The sequence below is a fragment of the Patella vulgata genome, chromosome 4 (genome assembly GCF_932274485.2).
Source record: "Patella vulgata chromosome 4, xgPatVulg1.2, whole genome shotgun sequence".
Lineage (NCBI taxonomy): Eukaryota > Metazoa > Mollusca > Gastropoda > Patellidae > Patella > Patella vulgata.
Window position 1 is genome coordinate 30889593 of NC_065882.2, and position 20949 is coordinate 30910541.

General features: G+C 35.3%; 1 protein-coding gene across 1 annotated transcript in view; it reads left to right on the top strand.

The window, feature by feature from the left end:
• The window catches only part of LOC126817155 (zinc transporter 7), a 118653-nt gene that overhangs the window by 91316 nt on the left and 6388 nt on the right, over positions 1 to 20949 (top strand). Inside the window, exon 10 of the mRNA XM_050544000.2 lies at positions 19136 to 19285. Coding sequence (XP_050399957.1) covers positions 19136 to 19285 — 150 coding nt within the window. The remainder of the gene's footprint in view (positions 1 to 19135; positions 19286 to 20949) is intronic.

A 20949-nucleotide genomic window follows, 5' to 3' on the forward strand; every position in this document is an offset into this window, starting at 1 on the left:
CGCGATTTCTCGTACATTCAGGGGCCATAATTCAGGAAGTTACGTTCCAATATGTGCGAATATCGAAAGGAACCGAGATCTTTGGGTTATAATCATACATTTCAAGTTTAAACTAAATCGGATAAAAATTGTGACCTCTAGAGTGTTCCCAAGCTAAAAACATGATTTTTTTGTACAATTAGGGGCCATAATCCATGAATTTACAGTCCGATACATGCCAATATCGAAAGGAACTGAGATCTTAGGGTGATAAACCTATATTTCAAGTTTCATTGAATTAGATAAAAATGTGACCTGTAGACTGTTCACAAACAATTGTGGACGGACGGACGGGGGGCGACGGACAATATACGTCCACATGAAAATGTGGGAGTATAAAAAGTTGAGAATTTGCATCATGGAACACATGAAATTTGTTTATTACATATCAGTCAATAAATAATTAACCTAGAATCCATAAACTGAAATTACCAGCAGCTGCCAGGCAGCATACGCCCACATTTTGCAAGAGATGGATAGAGGAACAAGCTAAACAAAAAGCGTTTTTTCGAACAATCAAGGGCCATTATTGAGGAAGTTACGATCCGATATGCGAGAATATCGACAGGAACTTTCGGTTATGAAGATATATTTCAAATTTCATCAAAATCGGATCAAAATTGTGACTTCTAGATGGTCCACATACTTTACACTATTGCTTAAGAGGGGTGGCCATTTTGTCCACAGCAGTTTTTTTGGTCCGATTTTCACGCCTTTCAAACTCGACCATCACAAGGGTGTAACAGTGTATATACTAAAACGTTTTTTTAAATTTGATAAAAATTGTGACTTCTAGAGGGAACCACAAGCTAAAAACGCGATTTTACGTACAATCAAGGGCCATAATTCAGGATGTTATAATCCGATATACGCAAATATCAAAAGGAACCAAGATTTGTGGGTTATAACATGCATTTTACGTACAATCAAGGGCAATAATTCAGGATGTTATAATCCGATATACGCAAATATCAAAAGGAACCAAGATTGTGGGTTATAAACATGCATTTCAAGTTTTAACAAAAATCGGACCCAAAATTGTGACCTCTAGAGGGTCCACAACCTTGATATACCAGATATTTACACTGTTTGCGTACGAGGGGGGCAGGCAGTTTTGGTCCGATTTTCATGAAATTTGAACTCAGCTGTCATTTAAAGTGAAACGGTGATATACTCAAACGTTTTTTTTTAATTGGAATAAAATTGTGACCTCCATAGGGTCCAGAAGGTAAAAATACGTGATTTTTTCGTACAATCAGGGGCCATAATTCAGGAAGTTACGGTCTGATATGCGTGAATATCTAAAGGAACACAGATAAACTTACATTTCAAATTTCAACAAAATCAGATAACCAGCGGCTGCCAGACAGGATACGCCCACATTTTCGAGAGATTTGATAGAGAACAGCTAAAAAGAAAAGTGATTTTTCCTACAATCGAGGGCCATAATTCAGAAATTACAATTCGATATGCGCAAATATCGAAAGGAACCGAGATCTTTGGGTTATAAACTTACATTTCAAGTTTCAACAAAATCAGATAAAAATTATGACCTCTATAGGATCCACAACCTTGATATACCATATTTTTACGCTATTTGAGAACGAAGGGCTGCCATTTGTCTGTCAGTTTTGGGCCGATTTCAAGAAATTCGAACTCAGTCATCCTTAGGGTGTAACGGTGATATAATAATACGTTTTTTAAATCGGATAAAAATTATGACCTCTATAGGGTCCACAAGGTAAAAACGCGATTTTTGTACAATCAGGAGCCATAATTCAGGAAGTTACGTTCCGGATATGCGCGAATATCGAAAGGAACCAAGATCTTTGGGTTATAAACTTACATTTCAAGTTTCATCAAATTTGATTAAAATTGTGACCTCTATAGGGTCCACAACCTTGATATACAATATTTTTTACGCTATTTGAGAATGAAGGGCGCCCATTTTGTCTGTCAGTTTTGGGCCGATTTTCATGAAATTCGAACTCAGCCGTCCTTAGGTGTAACGGTGATATACTCAGCCAAATTAAAAACTTGACACTCAGGATTTTTGGGACTAGATTTTTAATATTTGGTTTAAGGCACCTATTTTTGTGTATGTTATGCACAGACGACCTTGACATCAACAGAAAGCAAGAATATGTCTCGCCGAAAGTCCTTGACATTGATAACGTTAGTGATGTCACAGTACCCCTCCAAAATGAAATTCACAGACTTGGAGAACAATCAGAATAAAGTGTTTAGTAACAGTTTGGGCCTCCTCTAGAGTCTCGTACTGCCACATAACGTGTTCCATGGATCTCAGAACATTAGTAAACACTACCGAGGAAGATGTCGCCACTGCTCAGCCAAGAGCATGTTGAAGGTCCTGCAACGTCAGTGGTGGATTCACTTGCTGACGAACACGTCGACGCAGTTCGTCCCAGATGTATTCAATAGGATTAAGGTCGGGGCTAAGCAACGGCCAATCCAGGACTTGGACACCAGCATTTCTTAAAAAATTCTGGGTAGCAATTGCTGTATGGGTCGAGCATCGTCTTGTTGAAACGTTAATCCAGGCCCATGTCTCTGCATAAACGGAAGAAGAACAGGTTGCAAAATCAGATCCCTGTACTGGACAGCATTTAAGTTCCCTGGACATCACAAGAGGAGAACGTCCATGTGCACAAAAAGAAACCCCAAACCATGATGCTGCCGCCACCAAATTGGTCAACTTCTCTGACGCAGACTTGTGCGTAACGTTCACCTCGTCTCCGTTACACTCTGACCCTGCCATCGGCAAATCTCAAACTGAATCGAGATTCGTCACTAAAGACAACCGAATTCCACTGTCTTTGAGTAAAACGTATGTGACGGTTACGGCGATGAAGAGGTGTCAATATTGGTCCATTATAGGTCCTCCGAGCTCGAAGAACAGCAACTTGCAAGCGATTTCGAACAGTTTGTGCAGTTACCCTTCCACCAAACATATCTCTACTTGTGGAGGTTGCAGTGACAAATCTGTTTCTAAGATGACGTAATCGTATTGCTTGATCTTCCTGGAGTAACGTCACACGTGGCGCTCCCGCCGTTGGGCGGTCGGCAATAGTTCCAGTTTGCAGCACTCTCATTCTAAGATTAATTATTGTCTGGCGTGAACAATTAAAGGCTCTTGCAACAGTGACCACACACTGACCAGCATAGAGCCTACCTATAGCACGTCGACGTTCTACATTTGAAAGGCGCAACATTTTCTAACAAAGATGAAAATAACAATTTTAATTTGTTTTTCCAGTTCAAGTTACGTGTGCGTGTTCAGTTTAAGCAAACTTGCATCGATTGACCTCACGAGTTTGTATTTGCACGTGTTTTTCAGGTTTTTCATCTTTATATGCTCAAAAGTCATGTGATCCACGTGACTTTACAATTTTATTAAATTAAAGGCTTCTTACTACTTACTATCATGTTTTTAGCTTGTGGACCCTATAGAGGTCATAATTTTTTATCTGATTTAAAAAAAGTTTTATTATATATTCAGCCAAATTAAAAACTTGACACTGATGAATTTCAACAAAAAATTTTTTCTGTTAAGTCAAAAATTTTTTAAAGTGTTTCTAATGATAGTAAGTAGTAAGAAGCCTTTAATTTAATAAAATTGTAAAGTCACGTGGATCACATGACTTTTGAGCATATAAAGATGAAAAACCTGAAAAACACGTGCAAACACAAACTCGTGAGGTCAATCGATGCAAGTTTGCTTAAACTGAACACGCACACGTAACTTGAACTGGAAAAACAAATTAAAATTGTTATTTTCATCTTTGTTAGAAAATGTTGCGCCTTTCAAATGTAGAACGTCGACGTGCTATAGGTAGGCTCTATGCTGGTCAGTGTGTGGTCACTGTTGCAAGAGCCTTTAATTGTTCACGCCAGACAATAATTAATCTTAGAATGAGAGTGCTGCAAACTGGAACTATTGCCGACCGCCCAACGGCGGGAGCGCCACGTGTGACGTTACTCCAGGAAGATCAAGCAATACGATTACGTCATCTTAGAAACAGATTTGTCACTGCAACCTCCACAAGTAGAGATATGTTTGGTGGAAGGGTAACTGCACAAACTGTTCGAAATCGCTTGCAAGTTGCTGTTCTTCGAGCTCGGAGGACCTATAATGGACCAATATTGACACCTCTTCATCGCCGTAACCGTCACATACGTTTTACTCAAAGACAGTGGAATTCGGTTGTCTTTAGTGACGAATCTCGATTCAGTTTGAGATTTGCCGATGGCAGGGTCAGAGTGTAACGGAGACGAGGTGAACGTTACGCACAAGTCTGCGTCAGAGAAGTTGACCAATTTGGTGGCGGCAGCATCATGGTTTGGGGTTCTTTTTGTGCACATGGACGTTCTCCTCTTGTTGATGTCCAAGGGAACTTAAATGCTGTCCAGTACAGGGATCAGATTTTGCAACCTGTTCTTCTTCCGTTTATGCAGAGACATGGGCCTGGATTAACGTTTCAACAAGACGATGCTCGACCCCATACAGCAATTGCTACCCAGAATTTTTAAGAAATGCTGGTGTCCAAGTCCTGGATTGGCCGTTGCTTAGCCCCGACCTTAATCCTATTGAATACATCTGGGACGAACTGCGTCGACGTGTTCGTCAGCAAGTGAATCCACCACTGACGTTGCAGGACCTTCAACATGCTCTTGCTGAGCAGTGGCGACATCTTCCTCGGGTAGTGTTTACTAATGTTCTGAGATCCATGGAACACGTTATGTGGCAGTACGAGACGCTAGAGGAGGCCACAACTGTTACTAAACACTTTATTCTGATTGTTCTCCAAGTCTGTGAATTTCATTTTGAGGGGTACTGTGACATCACTAACGTTATCAATGTCAAGGACTTTCGGCGAGACATATTCTTGCTTTCTGTTGATGTCAAGGTCGTCTGTGCATAACATAACACAAAAATAGGTGCCTTAAACCAAATATTAAAAATCTAGTCCCAAAAATCCTGAGTGTCAAGTTTTTAATTTGGCTGAGTATATCACCGTTACACCCTAAGGACGGCTGAGTTCGAATTTCATGAAAATCGGCCAAAAACTGACAGACAAAATGGGCGCCCTTCATTCTCAAATAGCGTAAAAATATTGTATATCAAGGTTGTGGACCCTATAGAGGTCACAATTTTAATCAAATTTTGATGAAACTTGAAATGTAAGTTTATAACCCAAAGATCTTGGTTCCTTTCGATATTCGCGCATATCGGAACGTAACTTCCTGAATTATGGCTCCTGATTGTACAAAAATCGCGTTTTTACCTTGTGGACCCTATAGAGGTCATAATTTTTATCCGATTTAAAAAAACGTATTATTATATCACCGTTACACCCTAAGGATGACTGAGTTCGAATTTCTTGAAAATCGGCCCAAAACTGACAGACAAAATGGCAGCCCTTCGTTCTCAAATAGCGTAAAAATATGGTATATCAAGGTTGTGGATCCTATAGAGGTCATAATTTTTATCTGATTTTGTTGAAACTTGAAATGTAAGTTTATAACCCAAAGATCTCGGTTCCTTTCGATATTTGCGCATATCGAATTGTAATTTTCTGAATTATGGCCCTCGATTGTAGGAAAAATCACTTTCTTTTTAGCTTGTTCTCTATCAATCTCTCGAAAATGTGGGCGTATCCTGTCTGGCAGCCGCTGGTTATCTGATTTTGTTGAAATTTGAAATGTAAGTTTATCTGTGTTCCTTTAGATATTCACGCATATCAGACCGTAACTTCCTGAATTATGGCCCCTGATTGTACGAAAAATCACGTATTTTTACCTTCTGGACCCTATGGAGGTCACAATTTTATTCCAATTAAAAAAAACGTTTGAGTATATCACCGTTTCACTTTAAATGACAGCTGAGTTCAAATTTCATGAAAATCGGACCAAAACTGCCTGCCCCCCTCGTACGCAAACAGTGTAAATATCTGGTATATCAAGGTTGTGGACCCTCTAGAGGTCACAATTTTGGTCCGATTTTGTTAAAACTTGAAATGCATGTTTATAACCCACAAATCTTGGTTCCTTTTGATATTTGCGTATATCGGATTATAACATCCTGAATTATGGCCCTTGATTGTACGTAAAATGCATGTTTATAACCCACAAATCTTGGTTCCTTTTGATATTTGCGTATATCGGATTATAACATCCTGAATTATGGCCCTTGATTGTACGTAAAATCGCGTTTTTAGCTTGTGGTCCCTCTAGAAGTCACAATTTTTATCAAATTTAAAAAAAACGTTTTAGTATAACACTGTTACACCCTTGTGATGGTCGAGTTTGAAAGGCGTGAAAATCGGACCAAAACTGCTGGACAAAATGGCCACCCCTCTTAAGCAAATAGTGTAAAGTATGTGGACCATCTAGAAGTCACAATTTTGATCCGATTTTGATGAAATTTGAAATATATCTTCATAACCGAAAGTTCCTGTCGATATTCTCGCATATCGGATCGTAACTTCCTCAATAATGGCCCTTGATTGTTCGAAAAATCGCTTTTTGTTTAGCTTGTTCTCTATCCATCTCTTGCAAAATGTGGGCGTATGCTGCCTGGCAGCTGCTGGTAATTTCAGTTTATGGATTCTAGGTTAATTATTTATTGACTGATATGTATAAAACAAATTTCATGTGTTCCATGATGCAAATTCTCAACTTTTTATACTCCCACATTTTCATGTGGACGTATATTGTCGTCGCCCCCGTCCGTCCGTCCACAATTGTTTGTGAACAGTCTACAGGTCACAATTTTTATCTAATTTCAATGAAACTTGAAATATAGGTTTATCACCCTAAGATCTCAGTTCCTTTCGATATTGGCATGTATCGGACTGTAAATTCATGGATTATGGCCCCTAATTGTACAAAAAATCATGTTTTTAGCTTGGGAACACTCTAGAGGTCACAATTTTTATCCGATTTAGTTTAAACTTGAAATGTATGATTATAACCCAAAGATCTCGGTTCCTTTCGATATTCGCACATATTGGAACGTAACTTCCTGAATTATGGCCCCTGAATGTACGAGAAATCGCGTTTTTAGCTTGTGGACCCTATAGAGGTCATAATTTTTATCCGATTTAAAAAAACATATTATTATGTCACCGTTAAACCCTAAGGACGGCTGAATTCGAATCTCGTGAAAATCGGCCCAAAACTGACAAACAAAATGGCCGCTGTTCGTTCTCAAATTGCGTAAAAATATGGTATATCAAGGTTGTGGACCCTATAGAGGTCATAATTTTTATCCGATTTTGTTGAAACTTGAAATGTAAGTTTATAACCCAAAGATCTCGGTTCCTTTCGATATTAGCGCATATCGGACCGTAACTTCCTGAATTATGGCCCTTGATTGTACAAATAATCGCCTTTTTAACTTGTGGACCCTACAGAGGTCATAGTTTTTATCCGATTTAAAAAAAACTATTATTATATCACCGTTACACCCTAAGGACGGCTGAGTTCGAATTTCGTGAAAATTGGCCCTAAACTGACAGACAAAATGGCCGTCCTTCGTTCTCAAATAGCGTAAAAATATGGTATATCAAGGATGTGGACCCTATAGAGGTCACAATTTTTATCTGATTTTGTTGAAACTTGAAATCTAAGTTTATAACCCAAAGATCTCGGTTCCTTTCGATATTTGCGCATATCGAATTGTAATTTCCTAAATTATGGCCCTTGATTGTAGGAAAAATCACTTTCTTTTTAGCTTGTTCTCTATCCATCTCTCGAAAATGTGGGCGTATCCTGCCTGGCAGCCGCTGGTTAGAAATTTCCGATAATTACTGCCAGAGTTATGGCCCTTGATCACTTCAAAATATCTTGTGGACGCTCTGGAGACTAAAGTTAATATCTGATTGACTTTAAATTTATACATAGTGTTTGTTTAAAGGGACAATAACACTCTTGCTGGCTTGACAGCTGCAGAAAATAAAAAATAGCCTTATTCTAAGTACTAGATGTGTTAGTGTCCTACCTGTTGTGTAAATTATACATTAAATCCTATTTTACTTGTCCAAAGGGTTCAAAAATGTTTTTAAATCCAAGTCACATTTGAAAAGCTTTATGTCGGGCTTTTCAAATCATTTAGTTGAATTTTTCCAATTTTTTAAATGAGGTGTGTTAAGATGAAATTTGTATCATCAATTAATTGGATTATTGTAAAATAGTACAATTTGTTGACCAGAATAAAGATTGGGACATATTATTCAGTTACAACATCAGTGGTATTGGGTCTTTAAGGTCACGAGATGAAGAAGTCTCTTGATTTTCAATGATTTCGGATAATTACTACCAGAGTTGTGGCCCTTGATCATTTCATAAAATCTTGTCGACACTCTAGAGGCTATAGTTCATATCTGATTGACTTTAAACTTATATGCAGTGTTTGAGGTCATGAGACAAAGAATCTTATTGATTTTCAACGATTTCTGATAATTACTGCCAAAGTTATGACCCTTGATCACTTTGAAAAATTTTCTGAAGGCTCTAGAGTAGTGATGGGATTTCAAAAATTTTCTTGTCGGACATTTTACCGAAAATAAAGAGAAATAACTCTTATCATTATTTCAGCAGACGGATTCATACCACAATTAAAAATCATGTGAGAACAAAATATTCAAATCACGGGATTTGAATATTTTGTTGACACATGATTTTTAATAAAAAAAAACAGGTGAACCTCGCTATTTTTAATATTTAATTCCCGTACGGTATTCAAATTTATTTCAGTAACAATCCTACAAAATAACTCATTTTTGTAATACATTGAATGAAAGCTTGTTGATCCTGCTTCAGCATCAAATTCACAATAGTAGGTCTAATATTCCTACAAATTATGTGTCTTCGTTTATACGGCAGCAAAAGAATGCAGAACTTCCTGAATAAGAATCGTTTTCTTCTTTATAAAATGTCAAAAAAATCTGTGCGTAATAAAAATAAGAACACCTCGCTATTTTTCATATTTAGTTCCTGTATGGTATTCAAATTTATGCCAGTAATATTCCTATAAAATTATGGGTTTTCGTAATACGTAATTGGGCATATTCCTTGTCGGATAATTTCGGACGTTCGGAAAATAGCTATCATCAGTTATCATCAGATTGACTTCAGATTGATACACAGAGTTTAAGGTCTTGAGACGAACAAGTATATTGATTTTCAATGAATTTTTATAACGTGAACAGCTAAATCCATGATATTGGGCCCTTATTTCAGTTTGTAGAAACTTGTGAACCCAGAAACGACAAAAATTATAATCTGATCTGTATGGAACTGGCTTGTAAAGACTCCCCAATTACCTACAAAGGACTAAATATGCGACAACCCTTGTCGACCGCTCGGACGATTTAGCTGCTGTGGGCGTATGTTTCGTTGCCTGGCAACCTATATTTTTCAATTGTATTGTGAAGCATTGGGGTCATGAGAAACAGACCCTTATCGATTTTTAGTGACAAAGTTACCCCCTTTTTTACGGAAAGAGGCCACAGTTCTAACAATTGTTTTTCATATTGGAATAGAGGAATTAAGAACCCCGTCGATATTCAGCATTCTGCTACCTTCCATTCCAGAGCTACCCCTCTTCCCCAATACCTCGTTAACAGTTTTTAAAGTATTTCATTCAAATTTAAAGTGAAGCATTTTGATCCTGAGAGGATGTACTCCATTGATATTCAGCACACCGCGACCCTCAATTCCATAGTTCCTCCCCTTCTCAGAAAACTTGTTAACATGATAATGGCTTCAGTCTTTAACAGGTTTGTTTCAAATTTAGTTTGAAGTGTTGGGGTCATGAAAGGATGAATCCTATTGATGTTCAGTTTTCTGTGACATTTTGTTCTGGACCCCCCCCCCCCCCCCTCTTCCTGAAAATCTTGGTAGCATGTAAGACACTGCAGTTTTTAACAGATTTAACGCAGTTCAAGCTTTATAATCGGAAAGGATAAACCCTGTGATTTTCAGCAATCACAGATTGTCTGTTACAGATATATATTATTTGTCTGGAAAAGCTTGTGAACACGATAGAGATTAAATTTGGTCAACATCCAAATTTTGCATTCAGATGAACTGCTATTGAGACATATAACTGCTATGTGGGCATTTTTCCAAGCTTTATTTGCCAATCTTTTTCTGTGTATATAGTCATTATAGTATTAGTGTGTTTAAAAACATGATCTTATACTATTCTCATCTGTTTGTATAGCTGTATGTTGGACTAAGATAAAGAAGGGCTTATGATTATCAGTGAAAAAGGTCTGCACCGGTCTTATTCGACCATGTAAATATATCAAATTCTCTGCCTCAAATTTCCAAAAGAATCATTCATTGGTTTAGAATTATTTAAAATGAACCCAACTCATCATTTGCAGTAAAACCAAATTGACAACTTCTTTAATATTAGTACGATTTTCATGAAATTTGGAATGTAAGTAGAACTCATTAATCTAACTTCCACAGTATCATTGGAGAAATTAAGGGTCAAAGTTTTGAGAAAATCGAAAAAAAAGTAGGTCAGAATGCCTTGAATTTTGTTTTCTGTACTAGCTAAGCAATTACTGATGCGTTCACAAAATACTGTAATGTATGTTAAGTTTGAATTTCGTGAAAATCAGACCAAAACTGTCAGACAAAATGGCCGCCCCTGTACGCAAGTAGTGTAAACATCTGGGCCCTGTTTCACAAAAACTTAAATCACCTTAAAATCGTCTTAAACTAAAATTCCACCCTAACTTAAGATAGATGCGTTTCACAAAACGATTTTAACCATTTTAGATAAAATCCACTAAAATAATATTGTAAGTTAAAATTGTATCTTAACTTAAAATACTGGCGTTTCACAAAACTATTTTAGGGACAATTTTAACTAAAATCAATTTTAACTTAGGACAGCCGTCACCCTCTCCTAACTTAAAATCACGACATTAACAAACATTGATTAGAGCTACGTTGTGGGATCTATTGCGACATATAGATATATTTGGAATAATGATAATATTGCCAATGGCCCGGGTTATATAATTTAAACATACTATCATTCACAAAAATAATTTTCATTCAATTTCTTTTCATTGCATGGGAAATATATCTGCGGCCCACCCGTTTATTTTATTGTAAGGCAATATAAGCAATTAGATGAGGCCCCAAATTAAAACCCCAAGAACAAAAAACCCTCAAAACCCCAGTAAGCAGAAAGCTCCCATTATCAAACATGGTCAAAGAGAGAGAGGTTTAACATCCACTAGACACAAACTAGGTCATATTTGGACCAACACATTTTTCAATTTTATTTCAATAATTCGCTTGCGCGTAGGGATCTTTAGTACTGGGAGGAAACCGGAGGACCCAGAGAAAACCCACGAGGTTGGACGGGCGACCCTACTCTCTGTCACGTACAACCTCGGAATCGAAACCCTGTCAGTCCTATTAGGTGTCACAGCTCCATTGCCCGCGTTGGAAGAAAGTCATTTTTTCCCGATTTGTAACCTTTTTTCAACTTAACGTCATACGGTGGCTATTTAATATTTTGTAATAATTTTAAAATATTTTGGAAGACGATATCCTGTTCTTTTGCTTGATATAATTTTTATATATGTGTTCATTTTATTAATTTCATAAACGTAAGTTCAAAAACGTTAATTTCCCGTGTTTTGACGTTACGCTGAAAAATTTTGTCACGTTTTTAAACGAGGGTACCCCACTTCAAGTGCTCGGCGGACGCACTTATTATTAATATTATTTTTTCATTCTAATATCATTAAAAAGATAAATGAACGATCTTTCAATTGGTCGGAGGTGCTTTGTTGGCATTTCGAAATACCATGCATTTTTTGCAAGTTAAACGCTTCAATTCACACAATCTTTTTTTTAGGCGATTTGTCAATATATCACCCCCGACCGATTGAAAGTTCGTTTTATTGTCGTTTTGATGCTATTAAAATCAACGAAATCGGAGTATGGCAAGTGCGCCCGCCAAGCAATTGAAAATGGTATACAATGAGAAATTTTGTCAAAAATAAATCGCGTAGTTTAGCCTTGTTATGACGTCATTTCAACACCAAAACTAAAATGTTCTTTAAATGGCATTTAGTAACTGGATAGAGTAACAACAAAACACATACTTATGGAAAACAGCTACTAGTGTATTTAAGGCGACGTTTCGTAGAGTATTCAACGTTATCAAGCTAATACAGTAAAACAGGTATGAGGCAAATATATATAGACAAAATACAACAACATAACCGAAACCATACATAGCAACAACATGATCAAAGGCCTACACCAACACTTATTAAGATATACAATAGAGATAGAGAGTTAATTAACTTATAGTCCATGGCCAGTGAGGATGTCTTAACAACAAGAATGGAAACCATACCTTAAAACAATTAGATCAAAGAGTTGTGACACAATTTGGTAACAATATACAAAAGTAAGAAAAGAAACCGCTATGTTAAACGATCGATAAGCTGACTAAGTAGTTGCGATATTAACCGAATATGGGAGGTGATTGTTATTATAGTTAGACAATAAATTAAGGCAATAGAGTATATACAACAGATAAATGTAACATGATGAAGGGTAGATTAAATATAACTGTTATTTCATTGCACATGTCTATTAACACTTGTAATGTTATGATAGGATAATTGGATATGCAATAGAGATATAGATTTAATGTAAAAACAAAAACAACTTAAAACAATGAATATAGCACGATAGTAAATACAATAACTAGTCAAAAGATAACACACAGCACACTTGTACAGTTTATAAGGAGTGGTGGAACCATGCTATTATTTTAAATTAGTTGATCATACCATAGATAATACCGTATGATTGCCGACTCATGAATTCTCGACGTTATGTTGCGAAACGCGTGAAACGGCGAGAAAGGTGGTTGATCACTTCCGGTCTTCTGTTCTCGCTGTTTGTTTACTATAGGCCCATTAGCGATATTTTTATTTAGCGCTTTCTTGTAATTTTAAATGTGGCATCATCTGGCTAAATGGAAACGAGAAATAGAAGCAATGTTCGAGGTAAGAATAAAAATGAATATCTTATAATTTTGATATTATATTGTATTATAAATAAGTAGCCTATTACATTTCATGAAAATCTCGACACGTGTGTTGCCCAGTTAAGGCAAAGTTTGACAGCTTTGACCTAGGCTACTTTTAAAAATCGGCAAAAAAGAGTTTTCAATTCATTAATTTGTAAAATAATACTTGCAGATCATTAATAAATCATAAATATATAAAATACAGTTTGTTATGGAGCTGACGTGCCATTAAACAACATTTCATTTCATTTCATTTGTTATGAATAATAACATTGCTGTGTTGGCTATAAGCTTTTTATTACACAATTTTTTAAAAATCTTTTGTATTTTCAGCAGAACTGTGGTATCTGCCTTTTGTTTGCTACCTAGGGGCCCAGGGGAGTGCCAGCTTGTGAAGCAAATATATTTCATGTTGATTTATTGTGATACTGATAAATAATTGTATGTTTTATTTATGTTATTTACTTCTTTTCATATTGTGTGTGTGGGTGGGTGGGGGGAGGGAGGGGGTATAAATATTGAGACACTAGACACTAATATATTGATAAAATATTTTATTTTATGTATCTATTTATTTATATTTTATTTTTTTTTTTTTTTTTTTTTTTTGGGGGGGGGGGGGATATTATTATTTTCATTATTTTATTTGTTTTATTTTAATACTCAACAAGGAATTTTGTTTAAATTGTTTGATTGTATTATATCATTATTGATTTTAATTTTGTATAGTTGAATTAAGCATAATTATTTAATTTTATGTATTTCAAACATCAGAAAATAAACCATTCAAGCTATGTGTAATATGTTTGTATGGTTATGTTGATGGTTAAATAGGTTGAGAATTGAGACCAAATGACCAATTTTCGCGAAAAAGGGGTCTGCCAGTTGGTGTTACAGAATTCAGTCAATTTCGCTCCGATATTGATAAGGTTGGTTTTGTTACAATGCTATGATGTATGGCTTTTAGGAAATAACAAGGTTCTGTAGAGAAATTAATATTTAAAAATAGCTGCCGGTCGATATTTAAGGATATGGGTTTACTGTTCCATGTAATTAAATTAATCATTAAAAATATAACCTACAATTTTTGTTTCAATTAAATAAGTTAATCTTAACAATAATATTAGGCTATTGCATTTTTTGATTTAAATAATTTAATCTTATCAGTTGAGGAAGAAAGAGTTGGTATTTCAATCTAATAAGGTGCCTATAAATAATATAATTATTCATCCAATTATATACATTAACATTGTCTGATCGCTTTATTTAATAATACATTTATTAATTTATCATAAAAGTATTGTTAATTAAAGATGCGTTTTTAAATGTTAAACAGGCATTATGTAAGAGCTAAATCTGCTTATTGCAGGTCTTTCTTTGGGCCTTAAATGTTATATAAATTATCAATTAGACATTTATTAACATGAAAAGACCATAATCAACTCTCGATGCCATCTGATTGCTCAGATTTTAAATAGATTAGAACGGTATGGTCATAAATTTTCAATATGTTAAATTTGCATTATCTATTTTTGAAATGTTATACTCATTATAGTTAATAGCGAGAACGACCAGCTCTTATCTAAATCTTACATAATTCCCCTTCAAATTTATGTCTATTGTTATTGTATTATTTTAATTTAGGACATAAAGAAATATATTTTGGTTCTCGCCTGGATGACGTGTTTTAATTTTTTTTTTTTAAAAAAACCTAACAAAACAGTCTTGTTAATTACTGCATGTAAATATTTTACCCGGGTTACACGAAGTAACTCTGTAATGGAAATTTCCTATCGGCGACCACACGTCTTTACTTTTAACACCAAACATTTTTCAAGAATTGAACAATTCCGTAAAATTGACGAATGTTTCAATGCTCTGAAATCATAAATTTGCTGTTCACTGAATTATTCAAGCCCAATTTTAAAGCATTTCTGTGCACACGAATGGAAATGAAACCGGAAAACATCCACACGGATAGTATAGGTACTACTGATAATTAGTACATCGATTTCTATCCACTTAAACGGATATTATACCCAAATATATAAAGTTGGACCAACTAGCTGAAATAATTTGAAAAATGGCTCAATTTCTGGATTTGCCGTTGGCGATTTGCAACATTTCGTTTGAGATGATGGAACCGACATAGATAGATTATGAATTAGGTCAGTCCATAGATAATACCGTATTATCTATGGTCAGTCATGTCAATACTAATTACTATCATCACTCAGTATTGATACGGATACCCAATTTTCGCAAAACGTTTTAGTTTTTACTAAATAATTTAGCATTATATAACAGTTGTCATACTAATTATTATAATTTGAATTCTTTTTTTTAGGAAAATATATTTAACACCTCGAGTATCACATATTTGTTGGCCAGTTAAACAATTGAATGAACCGACAAACCTAAGGCCTTAATTGGGCCTTGATTCGATATTTGTTTACATTGATTAAAATATACAAAAAAGGAAGCTGCTCAATGGGCTACATACCAATTTGAAGGAATAATATAAATATTCAAAAGTGAAGTAAAAACATAACAATTCTTTGAGTTAAATTGTAACTTTTAGGCCTAGGCCTTTATAAACATGACTAGGCCTACCATAGCCTATTAGTAACTGAGTAACCTACTTTTACTCTTTAGTCTTTAGAGAATAATTTTTTATTGGTCAATGTTATCTTCTGAGTAGAAAATAATATGTAAAAGCAGAATTCTAACAATAATGTAAGCAAGGAATGCTGAGAACAATGATAATGCAATGACAACCATCCAAAATCCTTAATAATTCACTAAAATTATATAATTCTTAATATTTTGTATTACATGGGCTATAAATATATGCTAAAAAGCTTTCTGCTACTGTACTTAAAATGTGGCGATCAATTGGTTTGTCATGGTAAACATCATTGAAAATGGAATAACATTGCCCTTTTTGGGGTGTTTGTTTTCGTTTTGATTGCTATAAAAACCAAATATTAAGTAATGTACAAGAGTAAAGATAAGTAATTTTAAAAATTCACAAACATATTTACTTGTAAACAAAATTTCTCTTCAAGATCTTAATTCCTTTTATATTTTATTTATGTCTTAATAATGGCCAAAATGGACAACTAGCTACTGCAGAATGTTCTTCAAAAGGGAACCCCTTTCCAGCTCTTGGGAGAAGACATATAAATATTTTCATTTTATTTATTTTTTAAAATCTTGTCCAATAGCTTCTGTTTTTAAAATAATACAATTATCAATATTGATGTCATGATTATTGGAAAATAATGCTTTTCGGAAAAAATAAATGTGGTTGCTATGGTAACAGCCCAAACTCCTTCATATTTTTCTCAAACTTACATAATCCATATCATTTAATATTACATGGGTTTCAAATATTTTAAACTGCTTACTTTAAAATGTGGTGATGACCTTTTGGGTTATGGTAGGTAGCGTTGAAAATGGTCAAAAATTGCATTTTTTCCATTTTGGTTGCTATGACAACCAAAATTGATAATATATGGCGGATTGGAAATAAGTGATTTTAAAAATTCACAAACTTTTTGACATATTCCCATAATTTCACATGTGTATCTCCATTCCTTCTTATTTTATTAATGTCCCAAAAACGCCCCAAAAATAGGCAATTGTGTGCCGCGGAAAATTGTTCAAAAATGAACATATATTCAGCTCTTGAGAGAAGGCATATATATATTTTTACTCTTTTTTTTTTTCGTTAATCATACTTGATAGCTACTGATTTTAAAATGCATAACAACCAGGTTCAAAACATGCACAAGACCATTTTTGATGAAAAAATTGACCAAAATCGCTCTGACAAAATGGAATTTTTGAGAAAACCTATGTATTTTGCAGTTACTGTGGAAATTGGTGTAATTATTACAAAAATGTGAAAATTGAAGCATAATTAGCCTTAAAGTTGTATTTCATGAATTTACATCTTCATTTTTAATAGGTTTGATATGAAATGAAATATGGCATCACAAAAAACACCAAAAATGGCTTTTTCAAAGTGTTGAAAAACCTTTCTTCCGCGAAGAGTCAAAAATCGCAACTTTGAGCCTCAATAAAAAAAAAAGTTTACATCCGATTTTGAATCTGTAAAAAGTTTTGTGAGAAGAATGATGAGATCTACTTGGAAAGCTAATAAAATCAAATGTATAATCATAATCTCAAAATCACCTTTTCCACCTAGTCCTATAATACTAGATACGCCATATGCAAAGTATTTATGGTTTTGGGGTTATGATGATTTATATAGGAGCTAAGGGTATTTTATATTGGGAAAAAATCATTTTAATTTAGTAAGATAGATAGGCATTATCCAATAAGGAGTGTGACACTTTGGCATTTTCAAATTATCATTGAAAGGGTCCATGGGACTGACACTTCAAATCTAGGCATTGGAACATTGGTTATTTCGTTTATTAGTTTAAAAGTTATTAAATATTTTTTAAAATCGACAATACTTTAGTCTATATTAATAATTGTTTGAGTCAGAAATATCACATTTGTGACAATTTCTCAATAGTTTCTGTTATCCAAAATACCATAAAACTACGAAATTCAAGCGATTTAGTATATCAATACGCATTATTTCTATTGAAGCCTGCGGGTAAATCATATGCCAAGGTCACGAAAGTGACATGCAAGTTCAAGGCCAACCTACTAATTCATTTCAAAACGAATAACACGCAATTAACTTATTTATTTCATCTCTCTACGACTGTCTGACCATGTGCAGACATTGTTACAACGTATGAAACCCTCCCCATTGGGGGGGGGGGGTGGATGGCTGAATGGTTAGCGTGCGCGCGCTGTATCATAAAGTCTGTCATTGAGTCGACTGGCGTGGTTTCGAATCCCCGGTTGTACGTGACAAGGAGTAGGGTCACCTGTCCAACCTAGTGGGTTTTCTCCGGGTCCTCCGGTTTCCTCCAACTGCTAAAGACCCCTACGCGCAAGCGAATTATTGAAATAAAATTAAACCATGTGTTAGTCCATAAATGACCTGGTTTGTGTCGAGTGGACGTTAAACCCCATTTCTCTCTCTCTCCGCCTCCCCATTGGTATTGTAACGGTAAGTTCAACCTGGTAACAGTTTTCAGTTCCGAAGCGTGTATGCTTACACCCTCAGTGCCCTAGCCGGAATTGTGCAATGCGCGAGTGCAAGCAATTTTAACTAAAATCTAATTTTGTTGAAACTTGAAATGTATGTTTATAACACAAAGATCTTGGTTCCTTTCAATATTCACGCATATCAGACTGTAACTCCCAGGATTATGGCCCCGGATTGTACGAAAAATCATGTTTTTAGCTCATGGATTCTCTAAGAGGTCACAATTTTGATTCAATTTTAAAAACCATTTAAATATATCACCATTCCACCATAATGAAGTTTGAATTAAAATTTCGGGAAAATGGAAGCGAAACTGCCCGAAAAAATGGCCGATCTCTGTTCACAAATTGTGTGAAAGTATGTAATACGAAGGTTGAGGACCCTCTAGCGGTCACAATTTTTATCCGATTTTAATGAGACTTAAAATATGTCTTTACATCCCATAGATCTCAATCCCTTTCAATATTTGTGCATTTCAAACCATAACATTCTGGATTATGCGACCTGATTGTACGAAAAATCGCTTTTGTTTTTAGCTTGTTCTCTACTATTCATCTCTTGCAAAATGTGGGCTTATCTTGCCTGGCAACTGCTGGTTGTCATTAAATTTCAAAACCTTCAAAATAAATCTTATTCCATGATTTCTACCCGAAAAGCCGACGAATAGGAATTATGTAACAAACCGAGTCGAACTAATAATGAACAAGATAAGGACAACCACCATTTCTTAGAAGCTCTGAGCAAAATGATCTGGTTTCTTTATCTTTTATAGGGTGATGATTTTGTAGGAATTTTTTAAACTGTTTTTAATAGTGAATATTTAAATTATAATGATTTAATTGTAATCTTTGTAGGTGAGTCAATTAGAAGGTGTATATAGTGTACAAGAACCACATTTCTGGACTTTATGTACAGATGTTATTGTAGGTACTATTAAACTAGAAGTATCAAATAAGGCAGATGCCAAATATATACTTAGTCAAACACACAATATATTCACACAGGTAACTTCTACTTTTATTTTATTTGCTCTTCTTGTCTTTGTAATGGGGCTGTCACACATTGACGTATGCAGATGTAGAGAAATTTAGCAAACACGCTTGTGTACGTTGAATACATTATGGGTACGTTTTTAACAAGTTATGAGCAGGCTGAAATATGATGGTACAAGTTGTTGTATGCCAAACACGGCCCAAAATTTTGCATGCGTAAAATTTTCAGCGTATACCGACGTATTGCTTACACGTAAGGCGTAAGGTAGACAGGTAAGTTATGCACACTTTCACACACGTTACATTTAAGTTACTCATAAGTTGACATACATCGGCAACCAGCAGGGTAACTGAGCAGCGTACGCATAACTTATTTCTAACTTATAGGCAACATACTTTTGACGTCCTTAGAACTTACTGAACGTGTTTGAAACGTGTGTAAAGATGGGCATGTGCGTAAGTCTACAATCATGGCGGACCTTGAGAGGCTGCGATGAGGGTACCAAAATGACCTGATTGACTTGGCACTATACAAGTTGCGAGCCAATAGGATCAGGAGGAGAAGAGGTTAACGTAGAAAGAACTGGATAAGACCATGGATTGGGAGGCGACGAGAGTTTGACATGTACGATAAACTTATGGTAGAACTCCATAATGAATACCCTGCGTCATTTACAATCTTTCTCCGCATACCCCCAGACATGTTTGATGAGCTGCTAGGGAGAGTGGGTCCAAGGATAACCAAAAAACATACGTGGTACAGAGAGCCCCTTGAGCCTAGCTTGATGATTTCCCCGACTTTGCATCATCTAGCCTCTGGAACAATAATCACTTTGCCTACTGCTGTCCTCCAAAAACCGTGAAGCTCATCGTCAACCCAAAACTGACAGACAAAATTGCCACCGTTCGTTCTCAAATAGCGTAAAAATATGGTATATCAATGTTGTGGACCCTATAGAGGTCACAATTTTTATCCGATTTTGTTGGAACTTGAAATGTAAGCTTATAACTCAAAGATCTTGGTTCCTTTCGATATTTGCGCATATCGAATTGTAATTTCCTAAATTATGGCCCTTGATTGTAGGAAAAATCAGTTTCGTTTTAGCTTGTTTTCTATCCATCTCTCGAAAATGTGGGCGTATCCTTCCTGGCAGCCGCTGGTTTAGCTTGTGGTACCTCTGAAGGTCACATTTATTATTTGATTTTAAAAATCATTTGAATATATCACCGTAACACCATAACGAAGGTTGATTTCGAATTTCGTGAAAATTGGACCAAAACTACTGGACAAAATGGACCCTCTAGAGGTCACAATTTTAATCTGATTTTGATGAAACTTGAAATGCATGTTTATAACCCAAAGATCTTGGTTCCTTTCAATATTTGCGCATATCAGATCTTAACTTCCTGAATTATGGCCCTTGATAGTACAAAAAAATCGTGTTTTGAGCTTGTGGTCCCTAGAGGTCACAATTTTTATCTGATTTAAAAAAAACAAAAACGTGTGAATATATCACAGTTATACACTAATGATGGTTGAGTTCGAATTTCGTGAAAATTAGACAAAAATTGTATGCAAATAGTGTAAAAATATGGTATATATCAAGGTTATGGACCATCTAGAGCTCTCAATTTTGATCTGATTTTGATGGGACTTTATATATATGTTTTTATAC